At 44.0% G+C, this 26,873-nt stretch overlaps 1 protein-coding gene across 1 annotated transcript; it reads right to left on the bottom strand.

Moving 5' to 3' along the window:
- Positions 1–5,144: 5,144 nt before the first annotated feature.
- On the bottom strand, positions 5,145–24,568 carry LRRC74A (leucine rich repeat containing 74A). Its single transcript, XM_009319499.1, has 14 exons — positions 24,541–24,568; positions 20,664–20,774; positions 19,275–19,450; positions 18,540–18,647; positions 17,701–17,797; positions 17,222–17,271; positions 16,343–16,424; positions 14,570–14,655; positions 14,027–14,221; positions 12,268–12,363; positions 8,538–8,681; positions 7,256–7,363; positions 6,519–6,604; positions 5,145–5,226 (listed from the first exon to the last, which is right to left on the bottom strand). The coding sequence occupies exons 1-14, from the start codon at positions 24,566–24,568 to the stop codon at positions 5,145–5,147; spliced, it is 1,449 nt and encodes a 482-aa protein (XP_009317774.1).
- Positions 24,569–26,873: the final 2,305 nt, after the last annotated feature.

Here is a 26,873-nt window from a genome sequence, read left to right as displayed (position 1 = left end):
TGGTAGCTATGCTGAAAGTTGTACAACAGCGGTAAGCCTCTGATCCTAACTGCCCTGCTTGGACTTCTCAGCACTCATACCCAGTGTAACTGGCTCCCATGCCGGCTCCACAAAGAGGAGGTAGGGAGAAACCACCGACAAAGAGGACTGTTGAAATGGCTTGATCTTCCCTTGCTGGGGAAGGTCATGATTGGATCTGGTCTCAGTCCCTTATGGAGGACCATATTCTGGAGACCTTCTCCATCATATGAACTCTTTATCCTATGACCCCAAATGCAAACATAGACCATCAAGGAACGCGCATACTCAATTTCCTGGAAGGAGGAGCCTGTGACTAAGGTTATATGGCAGGACATTATTTCCTTGTCCTGCTGTGACATGATCAGATACCCCCCTTCCTGTGAGGCTGTGAAAGGTAACATATTTGTCCCTTGAGAGATGCACAGCTAATAGCATGTCAGTGGAGGAACTAAGGTCCTCATGAAGTGTCTGGACCAGAGAAGGCTATCGGAGCAATCTGTCCAGCCTGCGGCGTGTGTCCGGCTGCATCTCAGCAGCCTGCAAGAAAGAGGGTGGCAAGGAATGAACTATGGGTTGATTGCATTCTTCTGGTGGGCCAAATTCAGAATGTAATCCTTTGGCTGGGCTCTCTGGATTAAGAAACTATGCAGTAGCTTCAGTATTGTTGATAAATAAGGAGTCACCCACAAAAGAAGAAAAGAACAACTATAACATAAATTTTCAAGAACTGAGATGTCCATTATGATCTTGACATTTTCCAGTGTCTTGAAAAAAACAGTAGCATCAGTCAATTGACCCAAATCCACTGCTTCATGCTGAAAAAATTAAATTTTGTCCTTGCAAACTTTCACTCCATCATCTCTTCAGATTCTATAACGTTGCTGTGACAGATCCAGGTGAGGTTTTACTCAGTGGATGAATGGACGGGGGACTTCAGCATCTCAGTTGCACTGACCGGTGCATTGTGCATGGCATGCTCCCAGTCCCATGATGCTTGATTTCATGCATGGCTGCAGGATGCCTTTTTGCATAAGGTGTATGTCCACTGATATACACTGAAGACCTTTTGATATACTCGTTATATGGATGGGAGGCAACTGGAACAAAGAACTATTGATGAAAGTTTAAAAGATGAAGACTAGTATCAGTGTACCCACTTCGGCAGCCCGTGAGATTTCTCCTTTGAAAGTAAAGCCAAAAACCTTTAGGCCAGTTCAGCTAGACAGATCAAAGATCTTCAACATGAACAAGCTGAGCTAGTCTGGCATATAACGTTAGTCTTTGTACTTACTCTGAGATTTCCATAGATTCTGACTAGCAGTCTCTTTTTTAATGAAATGATATGTTGTTGTAAGTGTTGCGGTGGCGCCTAGGAAATCAATCTGAATTGGGTCTCGTTCTGCTGGATGAGATCCACAACAAAAAGATGATTTCCCCTGCAAGAGATCCAAAGGTTCATCTAAACTAGCTAACACATTAAATACTCTGGTGTGCGTGCTGTGTTTTCAAAACATGTTACTTAAACAGTGTTTTTTTTGTTTCTAATATTTCTAATGTTTCTAATATTAAAGAGATCTGACAATGTCACTGGGCTGTGTCACTCTCACAAGCCATTGAAGATGCAGAGATTGTGTTTAGCCAGCTTTCTGCACTGTCTAATTTTGTGCTGGCAGGCTGAATTCCTGAGGTATGTTAGATGAGTCTCAGAGCTGCCTTAATTTATGCTGGCCAAACCATTTCCTTCTGCAGCATTTCACAGGTGCGGGATCAGCAGAGCAATTCATGTTCCACTCCCTGACCGCCCCTGCTCAGTATCTACCACAGTTTATCCCTGAATTCCCAGCAAGGGGACAAACGCTGCCACCAAGCTTAAAAAAGCTTTATTGATCTGAGAGTGCTCAGAGAGGCAAACTGCAACAACATCCCTCCACCACATTGCTTACATGTGAATTTGGAGAACTAAAATTTTCACTAGCACTCCCAGTTTTTTGCTAGTATTTTAACTGCATCAGGCCACATAGTTGGACGGACGGTTGCATCTAGTTCCTTCCCAGAGATCCAATCTCTTTTGATTTTGTGTTTAGCAAAGTAGATAATTTTTATTTATCAAGCCCTTCTGGAATGGAAATTTCAGCTCAAACTCTTCAGCTGAAAGAAACCATCCAATCTCCCTGTACATTTTTCCTGGTGTAAAGGTACAATCTAGCTGCCACATCATTGTTGAGTCTGAAGTTTAAGTGGACACTCAAATAAATAAAAGCCACACCTGCCGCAGGCCAGTACCCATCTCTATTTGATTATGTTGTTTTCTTACAGAAGATTTTTGATGGCTGTAGCTAATCTAGAATCTTAAGGGCGATAATTGAACAAATCATTTTAGTTGGGCAGCCGATTCTGTGCAAACCTAAGCAGAGTAGTAATGTGTGACTAATACACAACAGCACTCTGCATGAGATAAAGATGCCTGTGTAACCTGTGTAACACAAACCCAAGACACTGTGGGAGGAAAAGACAAAGATATTTAACACTATATACGTGCTATTCCTCCATTCCCACGTGCACCCTTTTCTGCAGAACACAGTGCTGTAGAGACAGTGAAGCACGACCTTCGCTCTCTGCCAGCAGGTACCCTGAGATCCCACTGTTCTCTCTTAAACGTTTTCCAGTCTGGAAACAAGCGAGAAACTTCTCACCCCTGACCCAGCTTAACTGACGCATAGAGCATCTGCCTGCTCACAAGCCAAGAGGCTCGTTTTTGAGGAAAATCTGGGATGCTGTAAATCTTGTTCTCTGTCAGGTAACAATAGTTGCTGGTCATGCCAAAAAACTCCACTCTTTTTTTGTGCAAATACAAAATCATTAGGTGTTCCCAACTCCCCGGCCTTAATTCTCAGCCTGCACATGTTGCTTATTTACATTGTATGCCTCTTAAGCTGAAAAAAAAGACTCAAAAAAGAATTTCTTGGGGCTGAGGGGGAGAGAGAGGCATAGATACTTTACACCAGCATGGCCACTGGATGATGGACACTTGGTCAACAGAGTTGGAGCCACTGAAGAACATCCTAGAAGATGACCTGTTTTAAACATCAGCCCCCTCCAGAAATGATGAGTAACCACACTCGGGTCCGTGGATCATGTGCAGTACCTTCAGTGGATCCAAGAGGTACTAAAACTGTCCTGCAGCGGTGACACCGCTCCATACACATCGCAAACATGGGCCAACAAGAGACATCAGAATTGCCACATGGGTCGGGACCCATTGTCAGGTATCTCCAGTTCCTCAGCCATGGGTGCGCTGAGTCCAGCACGAAACACATGCACTGCCCACCAACCCACCAGCCTCTGGAGCAGGATGGAGGAGGAATGTCTTACAATAGCTAAAATGATGCTCCTGCTGGTAGTACTTTCCAGGAAAGAAGCAACGAAGTAGTTTTCAGAAGAGGAGCTGAAAGCAGGCTCCGGGCACAGCCGGTGGGTCCCTGGGGGTCAGTCCCCGCAGGGAGGGGAGCGGGCGGGTGGCAGCCCTTCCCTGGCGGGCAGCCGGCGGCGCAGCCCTCGCCCCTCGGACCGCTGGGGCTGGCCTGACATCTAGGGGCCGGCACGGGCACTGCCGCTCAGCGGCTGGCGCCGGAGCCACCTCGGGCATTAGCCCAGCCCTGTGCAGCAGGAGTGTCCTTTCCCCTCGCGGGAGCAGTGTGTTAGTAGGGCTTTCTTAGGAGTAAGTGAGCTCGAACTGTAAAATGATGGGCATGGACCGCTCCCCCGCTCCTCGAGCCTTAGTGTTCAGGAGTAAGATCTTGCAGGTTTGGTGTATGTTTCTATGAAAACACACCTCAGTGCTTAGGAACAGTCAAGAAAAGCTAACTACGTTTTAGGAATGATTAGGAAATGAACAGAAAACCCCACAGTGTTATGCCCCTGCATGTGCAAACCACCCAACATCTCAAATGCTCTCTGCTGCTCTGATTCTTCATCTCAAAACCCCACATATTCTGTACGTGAAGGAGACACCAACTGCAATCACGAGTGAATTCTAGAAGAGTCACAGACATCAGAAGGCACAGACCTGCTGGGGTAATGAGTTAAAGCCTAGCAGTCGGTCACGTATTGAGGACGACTACTGAACAGTCATACCAACACCATCATGTCAACAATCATGTTGACCTCTGATGAGGCACTGGAGCCACCGGACCTCTAATTCAGATTTTTTTTCCGGGTGGTTATTCTGCTGGGAAACACACAGAGACTTACCAGATGGTAACCAGCTTCTTCTTTTCCTTTCCACTGAAGGCTGGCCTTCCCAGGGGGGCCAACATTTCCTAGTTCTCCAAGTTTCTCAGTGGTGCAGTCTATATTGGCAGTTGCACATGGCAAAATATACTTCCTGTGGCTCTGCACATCTGTATATTTTTACATTTCATACATTCTATTTATGTATAAATATTAATATATATGTATGTATATATTAATATATACAAGGAATATACAATGTATTCCTTCTTAAGAGCTGTTGAAATATTTTTCTTTTTTTAAAATGTTGGTTCAAAAAAAGCAGTTCAGTATCTCAGCCGTTTAAAATCTGTTATGGTTTCCACCATCTAGCACATTTTTTCCCATGGAGATATTTAATACAATTGTTATTACCCATAACGTTTTGAGCAACACGAGCTGTAATTTCTTATGAATCTAATTTTTCTCCTCTTGCAAAGGTCCCTGTGTCAGAACCACTAAGTCTGGTAGGGGTTGTCTGCAGGGCACTTCCTTCAGTCTTTCTTTGTCCATCTGCTCTCCCCCAAAAGGGGATAATAGAAGTAATGAGTTCTCTTGGTTTCCCCATTCTTGCTTTTTGTCTCCATCTCTGCAAATAAGTTCAGCATCATCAGCATGCAGAGTGAGACAGATTTGGTAACCAGCTCCAAAGGACCAATCTCTTCTGCCCCTAACCAAAAGGACCAGGCTGTGTAGGGACCTGCTGTGTACTGGAACATCAACTTTATTTCTACATTCAATAGCTTAGACTATTAGAGCTCCCCAGTGTTGGGCCTCCCCAAGCCCAGGGCCACTCTGAGCTTTCTTCCAGTATTTCTCCTACAATCTTTCACTGTCTGACCTGCCTCCTTGCTTCATTTTGATGGCTCTTCCTTCTTTTCCTCCTCGATTTCCCCTTCCACAGGCTTCTGTGCCAGCTTCTGCTCCTCTAAGTGACTGATTGAAAAGAAAGAGGTGAACCAGTATTAATTTAGTAAAGTGAACCTTCTCTGTCAGGTATCTTAAAGCTGCTGAAAGGACCTTGAGGAAACAGCCTGAGGTGGGAACAGTAAGGACAGCAAAAGTCACAACTCTTCTGACTGTTGTCTACAAGGTGAATATTACCTCTACCAACACGCTACAGTGCTAAAATGCATTAAACAGCTAGATAAGGAGTAGATATTAGTATTTATTTTTCCCCGCATATCAGCTCAGCAGCATTAATGGCACCAAAGTCTTTGCGGACCATTGGGTTTTAACAGTTCCTAATTTGCTTACTACTTAACCACAGTTCTGTAATTTGTGCCTAAAGTACTTGGTGACCCCATGTAACCTCTGATTCAAGATTAACCAGGCTAAGGCCTGTCTAGCATCTGAGCATGGATGCTTCTAGTACGGCACTGATGTATGCAAAGGAGTAAAGACCAGACTTAAAGTAATTTGCTTCTCTTTGAAAACATTAGGAAGCTAAGAGGTGAAGAGATTTGCAAAATTGACCCATTGCTTCTAGCCTTAAAACTAGACTACAGCATAAATTTAAACTCATTAATATGTGCTGAGGGATGGGAATATTTGGGCATGATTAATAGGGCTTTCAGCTGATGAGTCGCATGTCAGAACTGACGGGAAATCTAGGGGGAATTTTGGGTCCAATGACAAACGGTTTAGCCTGCAGCGACTGACAACCTCCAAGGAGTTTGCTGCTGACTGCTCAGGCTCTCAGAACTTGGACATGATTGCTACAGGCACTAAGGAAGAGGCACTTTCAAGAGAATGAAAAGTTCTGTAGTTTGAAGGTAGGTTTCCAGGGAAAACTAGGTCTCCTAAGAAGAAGGATCAGAGACAAGGAAAAAAACAAGAGTCCCTGAGGAAGGAGAAAAAGGTCTGAAGGCACAGATACGCTGTCTTTGCAACTCTTACCCTGGCTTCAGGGGGAGGACAGTGTTGAGCTGATGCTTCTCACACAGGCTTACAAGCATGAATGAAAATGCCATTGAGCTCTGAGATCCTTGCACTCTCACAGCAAGTTTATCAAACAGAAAAATAAGACTGATTTCTGGTTTGACTCAACAGGGCTTCTAAGCATGCAAGGTGTTTTTTCATCTACCTTTTACTTAGGTAAGTAATGGACTGGCCAAAAACATATGTCCCTTGTCCTTCTAAAGTGAATAAGGATATGTTTATTTGGTGTTGAGCCAAATTAAAAAAAGAAAGACAGGCCAGGACAGTAAGTGGAGTCACTCACTCACCTATAGTCCACGACCCCTGTCCGATTCCGGTCTAACTTGCGCACTAGTTCCCCAATTTGGACTCGATCCAGTGGGATGCTTGATTGCTAAGACGATAAGATAAATGTTAGCAAACCTGGATATTTTCAAGCAGAAAAATCCTCCATATCATACTGGGACCTGTCATCTTTTAATAGATGAGCAGATGGCCTGGTGCATGGAAGAAGGGATGGAAAAAATCCACAGAGTGGTGCTGGGGAGGCAGTTTCATTCTTTTAGGATTAAAATAACAATTTTTTGCATTTTTTTGCAAAATAGCATCATGGCTGGCTGACCATTGCTACTGATCCCAAGCACCATGGTGGTTTTGGCAGGAAGAGAACTGTCTACTCAGTGTGTAGAGGCAAGGGTTTAAATGCCTCTTTTTCACTTTCCCATAGCAGTAAGACATAATTATCTATCAAGATCCTGTATATCCTATACAAACAGCTGACCTCTGTGATTTTACAAGGCTCCTGTGGTACTCTAAAGTTGATTCATTATCACTGATGCCATCTGCAGTATTTACCAGATGTCATAGCATTTCTGTTGGATCTCAACTTTTGTTCAGGGCTCAACTTTTGCAATGGGTGAATTTAGCTTTTTAGTTTGAACAATGTCACCAGCAAGGCTGGCTGGTGGCTGTGCTGCAGCAGAGGGGTTTTCCCAGAGCAGTACCCTGCCAGAAGAGCATCCTGGCCGTGCTTTCAGAGGCACACCTGCATCATGGCTCTCCGGAAGGCTGCCACAGGGATCTTCATGTTTCCATCCTTGTCAATATTCCTAAAAAAGTCCCAGAGTCGTAGGTTGTGCTCTTTCAAGTAGTTCTAAGAGAAGCAAAGATAAAACATGGGCATAACCATGAAACAGCCACTGATACCTGCCTCCAGCTCTCCCCTTATTCTTCCATCTGTCACCCTGCCTTTACTCAGCCTATCACTGAGATATTTGAATCCATAACTCCTTGTGCAGCCACCCTACTGTCAGAACAAAGTCCTTCTGTTCAGGTTAATTCCATTCTTCTCAATTATACCTCCTTCTCCCCTTACCTTGAAACGAGACTCAGTAGTAAACCTGTTTCTTCTGATAATTGCATATGGTTATTTGGTCCTCATCCCAGCAGCCACTGCTTGGCTAGGCTGTCTAATCCAGAGACAGTCCTCTCCCCCAGATATCTGATCACTTTAGCTGCTCTTCTCTGAATTCCCTTCTGTTTGAATGAGGACACATCTGAGTACCATAGCTGCTGTTAAAAACTGCAAAGCATGCTAGTGTGAGCATCACTATCTGTGAAGCACAGCAGCACTGTTTGATTGGAGCTAACAGCCCAAGCTTTTGCTTAAGTTCATCTGAATCCGTATCTATAGCAAAGTCTCACCCAGTTAGCTATAAAAATCTGCACAGCAGCTAAGAAACACAGTGAAGTTGGTAGTGCAAAAGTGTTATTTAACTCAGCAATGCTCAAGGGCTTGCATTGCCTTCCAGCAAGGAGGACAGCACCATCTGCTGCTATCCGTAGAAATTACAGACCTTGAAAAGCTATGTAATTTCTATTTAGGACAGTATTTGCTTGTAATACCATAACCTACTTTTATGAAGCACGTTAATTTTGATGCTAAAGCACAACTGTCAGTGAAGGGTTCTATGAACATCAGCTATTGCGGTGGGCTTGTGATGAGGATGGACAGTCATTTGGATCAGACCTGAAATCAGTTTGTTTTACACAGCGAGCAAACTTCTATTCAGATTCTTTTTTTCCCTAGTGCTCTCAGATCCCAAGGCATTAGCTTCTCCTGAAGATCAAAGGATTTGCTTAGTCAGTCTGCGTGGACTGAGATATGTGAACATTGTGACAGTCTTTGGGAATATACTTTTCTGAAGGAACTTGGCTGAATTTCCCACTTGGAAGAAAGCTTACCCCTTCCAACCTCCATCCCTCCAAGTGCTTGGAGCATGTGCACTGTGTACAGGGGAGCTATGGACCCAAATTCACTAGTTCACCTGAATCACTTTCATGGGATTTGGATGCTGCTTGGGGATCTTGGCAATACAGCCTTCGACCTCACCATAGATGACGTCTAGTTCAGGATGCGTTTGACACACCAAATCCAGCAACTTGATGAAAGTTTCGTTCACCAACACATTCTGGTACATAGGAGGAAGGAAAGTGCAGTCAGCTGGACACCCAAAGAACAACAAAGACTTGTTCGTATTAACAAATCCATCTAAAGTCAACATTAACCATTCTCTCCTAAGGGTGGGGCCTTGTCCCATCTCTACTCTTCACTTTCAGGAATCCCATGGAGGCCAGACCCTAAACAAGTGTTCTTCTTCTTTCTCTTTTCCTATGCCTGAGACAGAAAAGGATCTACTAATTTATGTAGAATTTAACTTAATGCAAGCTAGATGTTCACCAGGTAAATGTCTACACTGAAGACCTTTTGCGTTAGGTTATTCAAGTGATTCACGTTCATCCCTGAGATAGTTCTACATGGGTCTCCTATCCATTCGGTTAAGATGCAGACTGCACATTGAACAGTTAATGGCCAAAATGCGCCACAGAGTTCTGCAAAAATTAAAAATAAATCATCCAAGGCCTAAAAGGATTAGTATCTCCAGCAATGTAGCTTTATAGCTCAGACAAGAAAGATCTATCTGGCAAGGGCCCAGGTGTCTCCAGATGAGAAGAACTTTTGGTAAAGCTCTATTTCATTGTGTAACCCTAATAGGAAGCTCCAGTCAGCAGTACAAGACCTGATGTTTGTTTTTTCCTAAGGATTTCAAACAGGGTAGTGACAGCTCAGCGTATCAGACCTCACACTGTGAGTTTTCTGGTTTAGTACTTATAGAATGGACAGCAGCACAGTGTCGTGATTTAGGGTTTTGCGATACTAGAAAGTAAACTAGCAATGCAGATATTGATGTCATTGTAATTTATTCTTCTAAATTTACGTTATGACAAATTTGCCTTTGCCTTGACTGATCTTTTGTAACCATTATTATGATTTTGTTCATACCCATGATGGCAGAGGAATTGTTCATGTATTACGTTAGCTATATATTTAATTGTTGGAAATTTCAAGGCAGTTCAGGAAATTCTTGAAAGCTTCTGTTTTCTGTCATTGCGGGAGGTTTCCAAGGCATCAAGCACGGTATTTTTTCCCAAAGTGTATTTGCAAAGTCTCCCAATGCATTCTTATAGCTTCTTTTTTAGAAACTTAAGATCTACCGTTCTTAAGATCCATCTAGAAGCTTATGATCTACCGTGCAGTGAGCTCTCGACTGTTACTACTCAAAGACAGACTTCAACGAGTCTGGGTCTGGCTGGGTTTACTAGCTTTCATTCAGCACCAATGGTTTTATGGACGCAGAGTGACTCTCTGAAGAAGCCATTCAGACATCCCTGCACTATGCACACTAGCAGAGTGTCCTAGTCCTGGGAACACAGCACAGGAGAGCCCGAGCTGGCTCTGCTGGCTGCCAGCTCTCTCCAAGGCTTGTCAGCCTGGGCTTGACCCCATGAGAAAGCCAGTGGACTGCCAATGCGGCCTCAGAAGCAGCATAGACAAAGCACCGCGCCTGGCCTAACAAACTGTGCTGGGGTCGGGCGGCGCCTGGAGGGAGCCAGCTTGTGCTTTTCTTTATCTTTGACACAGTCAGTTCATAGTCCAGAAAAACAACACATGGACAGCTGAAAAGCGATGGTATTTTCTTTTGTACTGTGATGGTGAAGATGGGCATGTGCTGGCTGTTTTGATTCATGACTTCTATTAAATGTTTGATAGTCAGTATCTGCAAGTTGAAACCCTATAAAGAGTAGATTATGAAAAGAATGTGGGGAACAGTCATGCTTAGAAATGTTGTCAGAAGCAACAAATTGTTGTTAAAAATGTGCCTTTCTATTGCTTCACCTTTGCTAGTGCTGTCAAACCTGTGCAAAGGTTTCTAGATATGGTCCTTATTCAAAATTCTTCTTACAGACACACTAATTATTCATTCTTTAAAAGTCAAGATAAACATTTATCACTGGGAAAAGGGGCAGAAGAGGCCTTTGTTTATGTCTTCCCTTAAGTTTCCTATAAAAGATTAAAACCTTTACTAATTTCTTAAAGGTTTAAGACAGCATAAGATCTTTGGAGCTGTATATTTGCAAATACTCTGAATTGAAATGCAAGACTCCCTTCATCACAGGTGGAATGAAGTCTGTCAGGCAGATTAGATGTTTGCCCACAAGCATTTGATTGGGATAGTGAAATATTGTAAATTTATGCCATTGATCATTTATCTTGTGAAATGCCAGGTAATTTAGAATTTTTGAAGGGTGAGGTGAAGAGAGCATGTTAACCCTAAAAAGCAGAAATGCATAGTGAGATTTAGGTTGGATTGAAGATTCTTAATGTTAATTAACTCCTTGGCTCAAAATTTCTCGAGTGCCTCCTTCTAAATAAATGCATTTCAGTAATTTCTTTAATTTCTCAGAATTTAGCTAAAATACATTACTCTTTCCAAATGTATGAATTGTTTAGGTTATTAGTAACAAAACTAGCAGAACCATGTATACTGTAATGAAGTCCTTTACCCCTACACAGCCCGTTTCAGTTTTCCTTTGCAGAATGAGGCCTGCCTCCTTGCAGACTTGGCAAATAATTCTCTTTGATCTTAATTTATGCAGGAAAAATTGTCTGCCCTAGAGTAAGGCCTGTTCTTCAGATGATGTCTGTTGAAAGCCCTCGATACTCTCAGGAAAGACCATAGGTGAATATTATTTATTCTGCTTTGTTTTAGTTTCTTTCTTTAATACAGTAACCACAGGACAAAGAAACACATGCAGATGTAACTTAAATACAACCCATTACGTGAGGCTCCAAAAATGCCCATGAACTTTTTTATAGCTTGTTTCAAGTGTGAACATATTATTTATGTTCCAAGTCCCAAACCTTTGTGAAAATGCTCTTTCCTTTAATCACGGTGCTCCCAGAGGTGAATGGAGGGCCCTGAGGCCCCTGACACCTTCTGTAACTGCTCCCATGAAGCACCAATGCATGGATGGGAGGGCCAGGAGTGGACTGACGCATGCCCAGGTCTCTCCCCAGCGTTGGTCTGCAATGCAACCCCTGCCCCCCCTCAGGAGCTCAGAAGCATTTCTGGATCTCCTATTTTAGAAGCAGCACATGAGGTTACAACAATATGTGTCATGCTCCCGACTTGCTATGGAGTAGTATACTAAGATTTGGCCTCTGTGATTTTTTTTTCCTTCCACACCAGCCTTTTAATGTTGGGTTTTGTTTTGTTTTAAATAAAATTGCTTTGCTTTCAGTGCCTTGAAGCATCCATCTTCCATTCCTCATACATACTGATAGGGTATCAAAGCACTTCACAGTATCTAGCATCTTAGGCTGCCCTGGAGGGAGACAGCTCAGGGAATGAAGAGAATTCATCCTCCAGTGGGAATTCACTCCTTATCCTTGTTCTGCTATTGCAAAATGGAAGGGAGTGAAATGTGGTGATACTACAGGCAACTCTCTCCAGAGCTAGACCAAAGCCCTATAATTTCCACATGGCTTCTAGAAGGGCTGTCAAGTAGTAGCCTCTTTTTATTAATGGCTGTGCATAAATGAAACAAACAGCAAGTCTCAAAACAGTTTTGGAAGGGAGCAGCTCTGTGATCCACCCAGTTCCTAAAAATGTATAGTGTATAGTCCTGGAGGCTTTCCAGCACATAAGCTCTTACCGAGATGTTGATCTCCTCCATCATGGATTTGGGGTTCTTTCTGACAGATGTGACTAGCGCAGTGGCACCTTCCGTGGTCAGGGGATTATTGACCATCTGTGGGAGAAGAGACATAGATGAAATGGTGAAATAGACATGGTGAAAATGAGGATTTAATGCCTGGCAGAAGGCATGCTGTAACCTCAAGGATGACCCTTTCTTCCCATTCTTCAGCAGGGCTGTAGAATAACTGTGGTCCCCTTCGATGGGTTTGTCTGTTATCTCACCATCTCTTGTCTCTGTCCCACAAAACTCCACAACGCAACTTCCCAGTGGAGTTCCCTTCTCAGCTTCTCTCTGTCGCCTTGTGTGAAATTCCACATATCAGGTCCCTTACATCTGTCACGCAGGAGTATGTGATGTGGATCATGTTCAGTCATGTGATGGGGAGAGGCTGAGGCAATGCGCTGCATTTGAATGTGTGCTTGCTAGTAGGGTCCCTCTGGATGGGGATGTGTCCTTCGGGACATTTCCCATATCCTTGGCTCCTCTTGACAGCACAGCAGATCAGAGCTCAGGCTGATCAGCTGCCTCTGTCCCACAAGGTCTAGCTATCCAGCTTTATGGGGTTGGCATTGCCACGTGCATCTCTTAGTGTGTGAACATCACCTCTCCCCCACCTTGGATTTCATGTGCAGTCCCCACTCCCGCTAGTTGAAAGAAAACTTTCTTGGTTAACATTGGCCAGCAGAAGACATGTCCTCCTTTAAGTCCTTTGTGTTATCAGCTCCTAAGACAATCTGTGCAGCTACATAGAGAGAGGAATGCTTTGGTGTCAGTTAGTGACCTTACCTCAAGCCAGGCTAAAAGCAAGGCAAACAGACACATTTATTTATATAATCTAAAACAGCAGTCCCAAACAGTGGTGTGTTTGCAGTGATTTACAAGGGTAGGTATGTCCAAAGACAGGCCTACATGAACAGATTTAAAGCCACCCCTCAACCACCATGCTGCCATTTGCAGGCTCTCAGGACGGTTATGTTAGATTTAGCTGAGAATGCAGCTCGTAAGCAAGCTGTCTTTTCTGAGCTGAATTCCTAGAGAATGATCTTGGATTGAGAAGACATGTCAGTTCTCAACCCTAACCTCTGAAGCCAGCTTGCCTGGTCATTCAGTTTTGCCCTTTCCAGGATTATTGATCCCCAGCTTACTAAAAGGCAGTTTTGGCTTTCTTTTTCCAGGACTTGATAATACTCCTCTCCTTTAGGTAGTGCTGTGGCATTACCCTGACATAGCAATGACAGTTTATCCTGTGTTTGAATAAATTTTTAGCAAATCATTAACACACTGAGAAAGGCACACTCTTGCCCACCTGGAAACTTCAGTGTGAACCTTTGCCTTAGGTTGAAATGCATATTACATGTACATATGTACCTTCACAACTACATTTTGTGTATATATGCAGACCTGTTGAATGCCTAGGTTCTCACTTGACTGAGACTAGACATGACAGGAATCAACCACTTTGGGGTGATAAGGGATGTGGGGTTATGTCAAGCCAGTCCCTGGGGGATTTTCTGAGGGAACAGTGTAATTTAGTTGCCCTGGAAGGAATTCATGGGCTAGAATTTCCTTCCGCTTTGCCCACCTTCAACCCAGAGCAATACTCATTTCCTCCAGTTCTAGCTCAGACAGCTCACCTCTGTCTTCTGTCCCTCCTGACTCAGATCTTTCTACTCCCTCTGTTTATTCCTCCAGCCATGCCTGGGCTTTATTTTACCTTCAAGATTTTGAGTTTTCCATTGACTTCAAGGCCTCTGCAGAGCTTCTTGGCTCCCTCGTTGTTGATCTGGTTGTTGCTGATGTCCAGGTGAACCAGCACGTTATTGACTTTGAGAGCTTCTCCTAGGGCCAGTGCTCCCTCGTTGCCAACGCCATTCCAAGAAAGGTTGAGTATTTTCAGTGCACTATTGCTCTCCAGGGAGAGAAGAGGGATCTTAGCTACTGCATGCCCATCTTCTGTACCACTCTACCCTTTCTTGCCTGGCTGAGACAGGAGCATCCCTCAAGTGACACCCAGACAGCCCCAATGAATCCAACATCTCTGCAATGTCACCAGGGTCTCTCCATCCACATAAGTCACCAGACCTACTCACTGCTTTAGTCTTTCTCCTGGTGCTGACTGCCACTGTCAGTAGGATGAGCCTTGCTAAAGCTACTGAATCCTGCTCAGACCTCAGGGATTTGAGTTCCCAATCAGTGTTTCAACCAACTCCTGGTAATAATCACTGTGAAGGACATCACAAAATAGGGGCATTCCTACCCTGAGACCTGTGCCCAGTGCTACTGTCCCCTGCCTCCTCAGGTGGTTCCAGCTCAGGTCCAGAATCTCCAGTGTTGTGTTGCTGGCTAGGAGAGAGAAACTGAGATGTTAGCTCATGAAGAGTGGTCTGGACACAGCTGCTGACCCACACTTAAGGACTAAGAGAAAGTTTGCTGGGTGTTCAGCAACAGCCTTCATCGATTGCAGTAGGAGGAACCTGCACCTGCAGAGTCTTTGCTGTCCACAGCACCCAAAGAACAGAGAATGGGCTGTTGATCACAAGCAGAAAGGGAACACTGTTTTTTTTCTGGCTCAATCAAAGAATAAATTGTGAAGGAGGAGGGTAGAGAGGGAGGATTTCTTATATTAATAGACACTGTCTGTGTTTCTCACTGTGAAAAATGGCTGGATTCTCCTTGCCACATCTAAAATATCAAGACTCGCTCTGCATACGTTTGATTAGCAGAAGAGACAAATTCAGCTTCATGTGGTAGCTGTGCCCAGCTGTATATGTGCCAGTGCCAACTCACATGCATAGCACACCTCACGGTGTAAGTTCTACTTAAAGCAGGGTATGTGTGAATTCATTTGTGTCTACTGTGACACTGGGAGGGGTAGGACTTGCTGCCAACACTTGCTTCTCATTCTCAGAGAGAATTTCTTATCCAGATTTTCCATGGATGGGAGGTTGGATGGAGGCAGATGGTGAGTTTAGCTGACTTAAAAATATGCCTTTAAGAAACAAAACAGAAAAGTAACAGATTCTGCAGTAATCTCTGCTGCTCCTGCCTCAAGTGAGCTGGAAGGAGAGAAGAGCTCTTAAGACCTTTAAGTTTGGAGAGGTATTTTTCTGGGCTAGGAAGGTCACAAGTTTTAGTACTGATCTCTGCATTGCCTGCAGGCTTGTCCAAGGCAGGGGCACAGTGCCTTGTTCCTCACTGCAGTTTTAATTGATCCATCTTTTAAAGACATGGACTGTAATTAGAAAGAGGTTCATATCAGTGGAAATACTGAACCAGGAGAAGGAAAGTGTTAAACTGAAGGCATTGTGTTACTGAAATCTCAAGGAACACTGGATGCTCACAGCACAGGCTTGTGGCCGTTATGGTAGCAGGCGTGTTGGACATACTGAGGGAAGAAGAGCCATCAGATACTCATGCAAGTCTTTCCCAGTGCACTAATAGCACCTGAGATTACTGAAGGACTGTAACTGTTTTGTTTGCTTTCCCTCTCCAGGGCTACTAGCGCACTCTGGATCTCACTTTGTCTAAAAAGATAAATTAGGCAGCTTGATTTTATTTCTTCCTGAACGGTTTCCCTTGCTGCTTGCTGTGCAATGGCTCAAACCATTAGGGTTTGGGCTACTTAAGAAGAAATGAAATCGCTCCTGAACTTTGTTATCAAAAGCTTAAAACAAACAACAGTTCTGATCCTATTAGATTTCAGTAAAATGCAATTTTCTGCTTTATACTCCCTGACGGACTTCTCTTTCAGCTCTCTTCTCTCTGACACAGACCACTCTGTTACTGTGGTTTCTCATCCTGCATTTGTGTTCTGATACATTAGTCATAGTTGCTAGAGTCACTTGTGGTGATGAGGGTGAGCCTGTGGACCAGGCAGGAAGCTCTAAATCTGGGCACCCTGTCTTTTGTACCACCCACTAGGTCATGGGGCATTTTTGCTGGAGAAGGAAATGCATGTTCACTGTGCTGATGCCATCAAGTCCCCCAAAGCCTGTACTCCTGGCTTTGCAGGAGTAATAAATTAAGTTACCGAGCATCTGTCCCAGGAGCTGTCCTCCCTTCTCATAGAACTCATTGTGGCTGAGATCCAGCTCCTTCACTTGGTAATTGCCCTGCAGAGAGACAAATGTGCAGAGACAATGAGATCTTCCAGCCAGCTGCAACCAGCTGCTATGCCAAAGCCCCCACACGAGGATGAAACAGAGGGATATCAGACACACTGAAATCTTCAGTGCATGGGAGATCATCAGCATGGAGATTGCGGCACTGTGCGCCCCAAAACAAAGCTTTGTCAGGCATATAACATCACGGTGATTATCTTCCCAAAACAGCAAAAGTAATGGGACTTTGTGTTGTGCAAACTTCCCTCGCACAGCTCATGTCTGGCCTGCAACACATCCTGCAATTCTGTTCCTGTCCCTGCTTCAGTCCCACCATTGCACCCTGACCAAGAGCACTTTCTTGTATCGGGTCAAGGCCTTGCTCCAGGACAGCTTCTGGTGGTGCCAAATGATGCAGAGGCTTTGAGACAGGAACTAACCAGAGAAGTCAAGCGTCTTCTTTTTACTGGAGAATTGCAAAATGATACGAAGTTGGGTTACTTACACTTCTTGAAAATTTTTTGTCACCCAGATGTCGTTCTGTTGTTCTGTTACACAGTCCTGAAGGTTTGTTTCTCAGCCAGACTCACACAGCTGTCCTGAGAAAATGTTAACACAGTCCATCCTGCTCTATGTCCTCCCAGCCTCTCTCATTTCTGAAGTAAGCAAGAGGCACTTAGAGGAATTATGCCAGGAAATCATATGGGCATTGCCAAGTGAAATCATGCCAAGTGAGTAGCAGCTTCAAGATGAGGAGAGTCTGTTACACAGCCAGGGCTGCAAATTACCTTGGATTTCAGGTAACTCACCATTAATGCCTCAGCAAAGTATGGTGCAGTCTGCTCTCCAAAGTTGTTTCCTGGGGAGGAAAAGTATGTTAACAGTGCGCTGACCTCTCCCTTGGTGCTGTGCTGGGGTCTGGAGGAAGCTGTACTTTTAGGTGGTACCTCCAGTTAATCACAGCCTGTATCAGGCTGTAGAAGTTAGTCACTATTCCACTTTGCTCCATAGAGCAGAATTACCCCAAGATGTGGGAGACACTCCAGCAATTATCTAAGTTTCTCATAAGGGACTGGATTTCAGAGGTGCTGGAGCTTGAGCAGGCCAAATATTTAATCACATCACTATAAATCTAGATTTCCACTGTTACTCTGCGTTCCCGTCAGAGACATAGCCGAGAGATTGATTTCGCCCATAGCCTGACTAATATTCTCAAGATGAGAGACTGGAATGACACATATGTTATTTCACTTCCACTGCCATCTCTGTTTGGGTGCATACAGCCCACCTGAGAGCTGAAGAGTATGGAGGTAGGACATGTTATCCAAAAGCAAACTGGCAATGGCTTCAGCTCCTGCTGTGTCTAGGTGGTTATTGGAGATGTTCTGGAAGGAAAGAAGTGAGGATAAGAAGGATGAGTCCAAAGAATGAGTTAGCTTTATTGTCTTCTTAATGCCCCAAGATGTCAAGGGAATAATGCAAGATGAGCAATATGAGACATGTCAGCTAGACAGTAATTAACATGTGAGTTACAGGTGTGTTTAACCCTATATCCTTCCTAACAGGAATAAAGCCCTGCAGCCATCAGTTTCACATGGGTCTTCGTCTTCAGTGAACCAAGAGGCATTTGGCCAAGAATCTTTTCTTCCAGTGTAACACAGATCCCATAGCCTATCAAAATGCATTTTGTATACCCCAGTTTCAGATTGAAGGAACATTCCTACCAGTTCATATCTGAAAGTTTTGCATTATTCCCTTAATCTATTTAGAAAAGGTTCCCCATGTCATATTGGAGAATGAAAGTTCCTGACCAAAACATTTTTTCCATTGGCAAAGCATGAACTAGAAGGACTTAGTTATGGTAATTATTATCACATCTGCTAATGAAGAGAACAGTTCCAGACTCACCAAACTGCCATCACATGCACACTTCTGCTTTTCAGTACTTTTTTCAGTACTTTTTAAAAGTAGAGCAGCATAAAATGTCATGTCTTTCAGAATGTGAATATTTTTGCATGGGAACAACGGTTATTTGGTTAAAATTGTAATGGAATGGATGGGTTTTCTTTCAGATGATTGAACTTGGTGAGCTATCATTTTGGCTACAAACTATGTCAGATGGGGTACCAGTTCTTGAAGGGAGGAATTCTCTCGTAGCATCTCTGCTATGCATATGGCTCCTTCTGCCAGAATGCAGTTGTCTTCCAACTCTAGATGGGTGACGGTTGCGTTGGACTGGGAAGACACAAAGGTAAACAAAGACACACAAAAAACTGCTGAAAAGTTAATGAAGGGGAGAGTCTCCTCAGTTCAACAGACACTGGACGTTTCCTCCAAACCTCAGAAAGCATTGCAGGACAGTGATCAGGAGATGTGGCAGAGCCATGGCAGTGGGAGTTGGCATACAAAAGAGATGCTTTTTTGGAGAGGTTTTGAGTGGGTAGGACTTTCCATTGCTTTCTGCCAGCCTGGAGACCCAGGTTCAGATCCAAGCTCCAATTCAGACATCCTGGGCCTGTCCATTGGTGAGTGTAGCATATCCCTATGCAGGACCCAGAGTGGGGGATACCAATCCCTCCAGCCCTACCTCTGGCCCTGCAGGGGTTAGGAGCATTGGGGACTTGTGTCCCATGGAAGAGTATGAGTTTGCTCTTGGGGGTAACTCTAGCAAAGGGCAGCAGTTGCCACACAAGACTTCCCTGTGCAGGGGATTAGAAACATTAGGGATGCTCAGAGCTCCTATGGGAAAGATACACGTCTTTGTCTCCCGCACTGCGTACTCTGATGGCTTTCAGGCCTGAGAGAGGCCTAAAATGCCTATTGTTCTTCGGAACAGTGGCCCCACTCTTACTGGCTACTCACCACCAGAGCAATAGCAATGGCTTTGACACCTTTGGGTCCTAGACCATGGTGGTTCAGGTTTATATAAGGCTTGGCCAAGTTCTGAATAAAGTGTGAGACAGGTACCACCTCCATCAGCCTGCATGCTTCCAAGTACAGCTCTGTGCCTGTAATGCCCACAAAGGCCTTCTCAGGATCTACAGAGAAAAAGTATGTTGATGAGTGCTGCATTCAGTGTCCTTCCTCCTCTTTTAAATAAATTAAGTAACTTAATAAAATTAAGTAACACTATGCAACAACAGTAGGATTTTACTCTTAAAGGGTTATCGTTCCCTGGTTCTCCTCATCCCTTTATCCCAGACCTTCAAGAGTTAATGTATCCTCCTTGCTTCTCCATTTGGCATCCAGTGACTTGCTGTAGCTTCTCACCAGTCTGCAATGTGACTAAACCTTTCTTGGTGTAATTGAGAATTCTTGACATCAGGCAAAAACATTTTCATCTTTTTTTTTTTCTTTAAAATCTTAATTGAAGCACGCAGCTGATATTGCCAGCAGAGCTAGGGCAGCTCAGAACCTTTTGGCTTACAACCAGCAGAAAGAATCCCAGCATTCTCATCTTGGCCATTGGGTGTTGTTGACACAGCTGCAGTGAGACATCAGTGCAGCTGGCGGCTGTATTTCCACAAAAACCTATCATTTGGAATTCCTTCATTAAACCCCATACTTAGAACTCGTATTTCTCCATGTTGTTATATGCATTCAATCGTCTGACCTCAAGACAAATTCCCCTCTCATCAAAGCCATTTCCCAGTTCAATCTGAGGCCTCTAACAAAAAAGTTCTTTTTTCTTGCATTCTTATGCGGGTTTATTTTCCTTCCATTTATAACAAGTTAAAAAGCTCTCATCCTAAATTATGGACAAATCGTACTGTTACAAAAATGAGTGCAAGACTTGTTTAGCTAGAGGACTGACTTCAGTAGGCAGGAGATAAGAGGAGAGCCGCCAGAAAAGTCTGGACAGTTGTGGCACGCAGACCGCAATTGCTCTGCAGTGTTTCATCAGGAGGACACAAACAGAGTGTTCCATCCCTGGCTTCAGCTAACTGCTCCTGGTGCCCAGGCAGCAGGCTGGTCTGGTAATGTTGGTTATTAAGGACTAGGGGAGAGAAGAAGGAACAAAGGAATAGTCATGGTGTATAGAAAGCAGCTGAAGGAAGATGCTTGGCATCAAAGTGAGAGCTCTTAGAGGGAAATTCATCCCCCTGCCTTTATTGACTGCCAGATTAGGTGTGGTTGTCAGGACCCTGGCAGGATTGTGTCCTTGGTCTCCATTTCGGATACATACCAGTTGGTAGGTACAGCTCTGTAAGGGGGAAGGCTAGTGAGGGCAGATGGTCAGAAAACATTCACCTTCAACCTCTAGGTCAGTGTCAGAGCCTTGTGTGGCCTTCTCTGCTGAGGCGTCAGCCAGCGACACAGACTCCGGAGACTCACTGGTATTGGATGTCTCTTCATCCTGGTCTGCCATGAAACCAAACAGGTTCATTTTGTCAATGCAAGCCCAGCACAGATGTGACTCCCTGGATGCGACAGACTTCCCATCACTCTCACTGAAGCCTGCGCCCCGCTTCAACATGCTGTGGATGCACTCCTTCCCCAGCCCCACTTTGTACCCACCGCTCCCTGTGCATTGTACGCATGTGGTGCTGGCCCTGGTGTGGGGATGGGCTCACTCTGGGGACGCAGATCTGCAGACTGGCCATGCCTTGGCAGCTTTTGGAAAGAGCCCTCCCCAAATTCAGCATGCATCCCGTGTGCAGGGGACTCACAGTTCTCCTGCATTAGGTCTTCATTCCTCATGAGCTGCCTCTCTCCCCTTCCTCAATTTCTGAGCCCACCAGGCAAGAGCAAATTTCCTCTCTCCATCCCAGTTTCCCACAAACCTACAAGCCAAACCCATGCCAGTTCCTCCTAGCTGTCCTGAACTGACTCACACTTCTCCAGGCATGGGCAGGACACAGTTGGCTGACTCTGCTATGAGCCTGGGAATGCTTTATAGTACTCTTCAAGCATGGCAGAAGAGAAAGCATTTGGATGCTATTGTACATTGGGACTGAGTGTAACCAGACCCACTGGAGGTGCTACAGCTTCTCTTGCCTACAGTTCAGAATTTATTTTCTAGTTAGAGAGAAGGAGAATTTGGAAAATTCCTTTTTAAGAGGAATAATTGCGTACAAAATAATGAAGAGTAATTTTGCCAAAATAATTTCTGGCTAATAACAAAATACATACTTTTTTCCAACTCTTAATCTTTCTTTTCATTCCCTGTCACTGCTTTTACTACCTTCTTCTCTTACTCCTTATTTCGCTTTAGAGCTCCAGGCTATTGATCTGTAATTTTGTACCCTTCTTCAATGTCACTTAGCATCGATGTGTGACATGGAGCTTGCAGTTTGGCTGTTCGTGCAGACTTATGTGAGGGAAAGACTGGCCAGCTGGCAGCCACATCACCACATTTCAACCAGCCCTGCAGCTGCAGCTCCTTCATTAAGACCATTTCCTTCTGCCAGACTTTATTTGTTCAAATGATGGGTTTACTTGCATTACTTTAGCGCGAGAAAGACAAAAGAAAGGGTAAAAATAGGTCTAAATCCCATGTAAAGAGCTCACGAGACAAGTAGAACCAAAGATTTGGGACATTATGATACTACCCACTGACTGTCTTTGCTTAATGGCCCTACAATGCTGGACATCCTGAGAAAAATAAACTTCCCACTCTGGGGAACAGACTGTCTATGCTATACAAAACCCATCCAGACTGCATGATCTTCTGATAACGTGGCTGTCATGTGCCCAGTACAGCAGCCATCCTGCAGTGTGTGGACTGAGCCTTCTGAGACAGATCCAGAAGTGGTGCCTGCACCCCTGTGGAGCTGTAGAAGTTGGCACTGATACAGAAAATAATACTGTTATTCAAGCAGAAATTTGAAAAGCACTGAATCATGATTATTGGTGTTAAAACCAATGCAGTGGAAAGTGATGGGTCTGGAGACTCCTTTATCACCCTTCTCCTTTCCTCAGGTGTTGGGGCTGCAGACACAGCTTTTTGGTCAGCCTGTCTCATGCACGGCTTGTACTAGTCACAAACCAGGAGCTAGGAGGGGAGTTCACTCCATGGTTTGACGTGCGACTTCTGAGGGATGCATCCAGATAGCTGCAAATCCCTTCCCTCTGCTAGGTGAACAATGCCTGTTCTCTGGGTATGTTGCTTTATGCTGTCCCCTCATTTGTGTTGTACAAATATTTGATAAATCTCACTATCAATTTATACTTCAGTAGCTCTGTGGAGTAGCGAAAATGTTTATCATCTTTTGCCTCGCACTGCAACAAGGTCCTAGTTCGTGCTGCTAAACTAATGAAGTGTTCTTTCTTAGAATCACTACTAATAGTGATGGACATAAAGGTCAGATGAAGATTTTCATAAATTGTTCTCCTTCTCTGCCAGGATAAAATCTAACGGATATATACTAAGGAATTTCAGCTGTGGAAGAAAGCTACCAAGGCTGTCCTCACTTCTTTCATTCTCAACGTCTGGCCTGAGAAATACATCAGAATAACAGCTCAACTGGGGCAACTCATAAAATGGAACATAACATTTTGTCTGCAGTATGCAGACAAAATGATACTAATGCAAATGCTCAAATATAAGCCTTTTTTTACAGTCTGTAAGGAATCAGTTCTTTCAGTGATGTGTCAAACTATATGATTATACTAACTTGGGAGTATTAAATGTTGAAGGAATCTATGAGGAAACAGCTACGAGACGTGATTTTGTGTCTAAGCAAAGTATTTAGGAATTAATATCCTAAATGTTGTCATTTATTGAAAAATTGAGAAGTTAGGTTTATTGTGGTTGTGAAAAAACTGTGTGTGCTTTAGCTTGGTCAAGGGTATCAGCTCTTTATCTCCTATTTTAAGTCATGCCACTGTGGATATCAAAAGACTTCTAGAGAAATTATAAACAAATAAGTTGGATATTTGTGGAAAAAAAGAAAAAATATAGATTTTTTTTTCTCTCACCTAATATAAATAATTTAGACCAAGAAAAAAGCAAAACAACCAGACATTTTGACAACATTTTGCCTCTGGAATAGGATAGGATTAACAATTATACCATTCTGCTCACTGCTACTGTCAGTCAAATTCAGCCAGCATTTTACCCACAATTATTTAATCCAATATGTAAGGGAAAATGGCAACCAACTATTAACTGACCAGGTATTTCCTAGTGATAATATTTTTCAAGTTTGTCAATAATGTCAAAAACCCATGAGAAATACTAATTTTAATATAATCGTTTGGACTTGATAACAGGTAATTAATTATGTCAGATCCTGCTTAAGGAGTGAAAGTTTCAAGAGTTCATAGCCAAGAACAGAACCTTGTTTGCAGAAAAGCTATCTAAAAGGGACTAATCCCAAAAGGTACTAATCCCAAATAGGCAATAAATTATTACTGCTGGATCAAAAAAAACCCCAGAGCTACCTTTACAGAAAAATAAGAAAGGATATTTAGACAAGTGTCATTTTGAAACAATGGAAAATATTCTGATAAAGGATCTAATCTATTAGAAAATCCATTAGGGAAAATTATTATGTAACACTTCATAAATTGCATTATACTCTATTTAAATACAGAAAAACAAGAACCAAAGAGAGAAGTTGTCCCACATATCTGACTACCTTACCGTAATTGCATTATGAAGGAAAATAAGAAATTGATTTGTAAAGACTATGTGACACGCCAAAGGAGGCTTTGAACTTTGAGAGGAAGCCAGGCCAAAATGCTGCAAGCAGAGCTGGAGCCTGACTCGGCTGTGCACAAGCACAGCCTGACAGCAGCAGGTTCCAAAAACTCCTCTGCCCCTCACGCCCTGCCTGTTCTTCTGGGCGATGGAGGGCTCAAACAGGATCTGGGCTCACAAGGTGCTGAGCTCCAACATCTCCTGTGGGAATTAGGGGCAGCTGGGTGGAGTTGCCTGGAAGCTGGTACTGGCAAGCCCTCTTCTGATGCATTTTACTTTTTTCGAGCTGCTGCTGGATGGCAGCTCCTGTCTCAGGGCACTGGCACCCCGTTTCTCCTCATTGCTGCCTGGCCTGGGGAAAGGAAGCCTCCCCACCTGGTGATCAGCCTGCAGCAACCTCAATCCCTCTTGAGTGCTGGAGTTTTTCCTTTGGCCATTTCTGACTATTTCTGAAGTGAGTTTGCTAGTAACTAAACACCGCACCTGCATCCTTCTCAGACTCGTTCTCCATGTCACCATCAGTGAGCAGCGGGTTCATTTGCTTTTTCTCTTCTGCAAATGAAGAGTTCACAGCCACCTCCTAGACCCTGTAAGTTCCTCACACCTATAGACAAAAAGTGCAGCCGCTCGGCTACGATTAAAAAATCTCCAAGACGAAAGGTGCCACTTGTAAGATCCGTGCTCTTAATTTATACTGCTTGTGAACAGGAGAATCCCGCTGCAGGAGCTGGCTGGGTGTCACGAGAAAGCCCTGTGGAGCCTGTGGCCGCCCCGTCCCCCCATCCTGCCACCACCACCCTTCTATGACCTCGCCTGCACCTTCCGATTCCAAGGGGTGACATTCAGTGTTGGAAACCCCGTTGCTCTGGGATCCCATTGACTCCCAGAGAACAGATGAGGTTTTGGCTGTGAGACCCCCATAGGCATATCAGAGCGTCATGCCAGGCTGCTGGTAAGAGTTCTCTCCTTTAGTTCGTATTCCAGTTTGTACAATTCAATGAGAAAGCCAGACTGCAGCAGGTATAGTGTTAAAGGAGATGAGGAGTAAAGGAGTTTATTCGCCTTACTGGTCTTGAACAGATTCAGGCTTCTCTACTGCCAAATTCCCCATCCATTCGGTAATAAAGTGTGGCTTGTAAACATGTCAGCACTTAATGGGGCTTCGAATCAAGTACTCATTCAACCCACCAACTACTGTTGGTGCCAAAATTGGTTCAGTACTTATTATTTTACATCATTTGTACAGAGGACTCCGTAACCTTTCCTAAGGGGCTAAAACCAAAACTGTAACAGAAGAGGCTTTCTGATAAAGGTTGAGCAGGACTAATACATATACTTAGAAATCTTTCCATTATGGGCGATGCTCAGTGAACATAATCTCTCGTACAGATTTTGAAGTTTACGTAGTCTACACAGTGTAATATGGGCTATACAGAGAGGAAGAAAAAGTCCGTTTCCCCAAGGATAGGGTATTTTAGTGGTTTTATTCCCCTAGGTTGTACATAAACCTCTCAAGTAGTCCAGTCATTAGAGGCCATGGTAGGGTTATATTTGGATATAGAACAAAATGCCGCAAAAGCCAGTGGAAGGTTTGACTCTGAAGCAGATGACCATTGTCAGCTTTGATTTTAATTGCCAAAGTTTGTAAATATTTTTTCTAGTGTAGGCAAAACAACTGTGGCTGTCTGGATACTTGCTTGTTTGTGGCACCGGCTAACATTATTGTCTGATTTCAGTCTGATTATCCTGATGTGGGTTGGGTCTGAAGATACTTTCTTAGATCTTTCCTTTCAAAGAACAGACTTGTTTTAAATGCCCCAGTCATCAGCCCTTAATGTTGCAGGTCCTTCCTCTGGAGAACACCCTCCATTTTCTGACTAGAAACCAATGCTGGTTCCAGAGATTTGCTTACTGCAGCAGGAGATGGGAGACCACAGTCCAGTTCTGTGCTTTGCCAGAGACATCTGTGGGACTTGAGATAAGTCACTGCCTCTGTGCTCCATGGTGTTTTATAACTGGAGATTTGAAAAAGAGGCTGGTGGGATTATTATTTATATACATTATAACATCAGCTCGGATCCTAGCTGTGGGCTCCCATTGTGCTAATCACCATATACAAATAGGGTAAGAGGCAGGTTGTCCCTCAAAAAGTGTTTCGTCTAAGTATAACCCATGAGGCAGCAGCTGGTCACCATCAAGGGAGCAGTTTGGCAGCACTTGTCAGCGCAGAAGGCAGGGATGACATGGGTCCTGACTTCATTGCAAGTGCCCATCTTAGACAGAGTTTGGAAGAAGGCTGCTGACATCACACATTAGAAGTGTGTATTTGGTGTAAAAACCCATAGTGATGCTCAGTTCGATCTGTTTGCCTTTAGATCTTGTACACATTTGAATGTGGAACGAAGCAAAACGTTAAAAACCAGGTCCTCTCTTTTCACATGAAACTGTCTGGTTTCAACATGTGACGGGTCTCAACTTGCAAAGGCCACAGTGTGCTCACAGCCAGGCAAAAGGGAGTGATTTTGCAGAGCTGTGATGACCTGTGAGCAGCACACCGAGGGGGAGGGCATGCTCCTGCACTGGTATTTCACCCATCCCCAATGGCGTTTGTCCACACAGAGGTGGCGCTCTGCAAAACCTTGACTATCATCAATGGTGTTTGCAAAGCCTGCGTAATTATTAACTCATCTGGGGCAAATGGGACTTTATTTGCTCAGTGGCTTTCCAGGGGAAAAAAGTTCCTGGAAATTTTCCTTTCTGTTTGGATTTCTGGAGAACGGGGGTGAAAACTTCATTTGAAAACACAAATTTCTGGG

The sequence above is a fragment of the Pygoscelis adeliae genome, unplaced genomic scaffold, assembly GCF_000699105.1.
Source record: "Pygoscelis adeliae isolate BGI_AS28 unplaced genomic scaffold, ASM69910v1 Scaffold71, whole genome shotgun sequence".
Classification (NCBI taxonomy): domain Eukaryota; kingdom Metazoa; phylum Chordata; class Aves; order Sphenisciformes; family Spheniscidae; genus Pygoscelis; species Pygoscelis adeliae.
The sequence above is the reverse complement of the archived record's forward strand: the minus strand, read 5'-3'. Positions and strand labels throughout refer to the sequence as shown.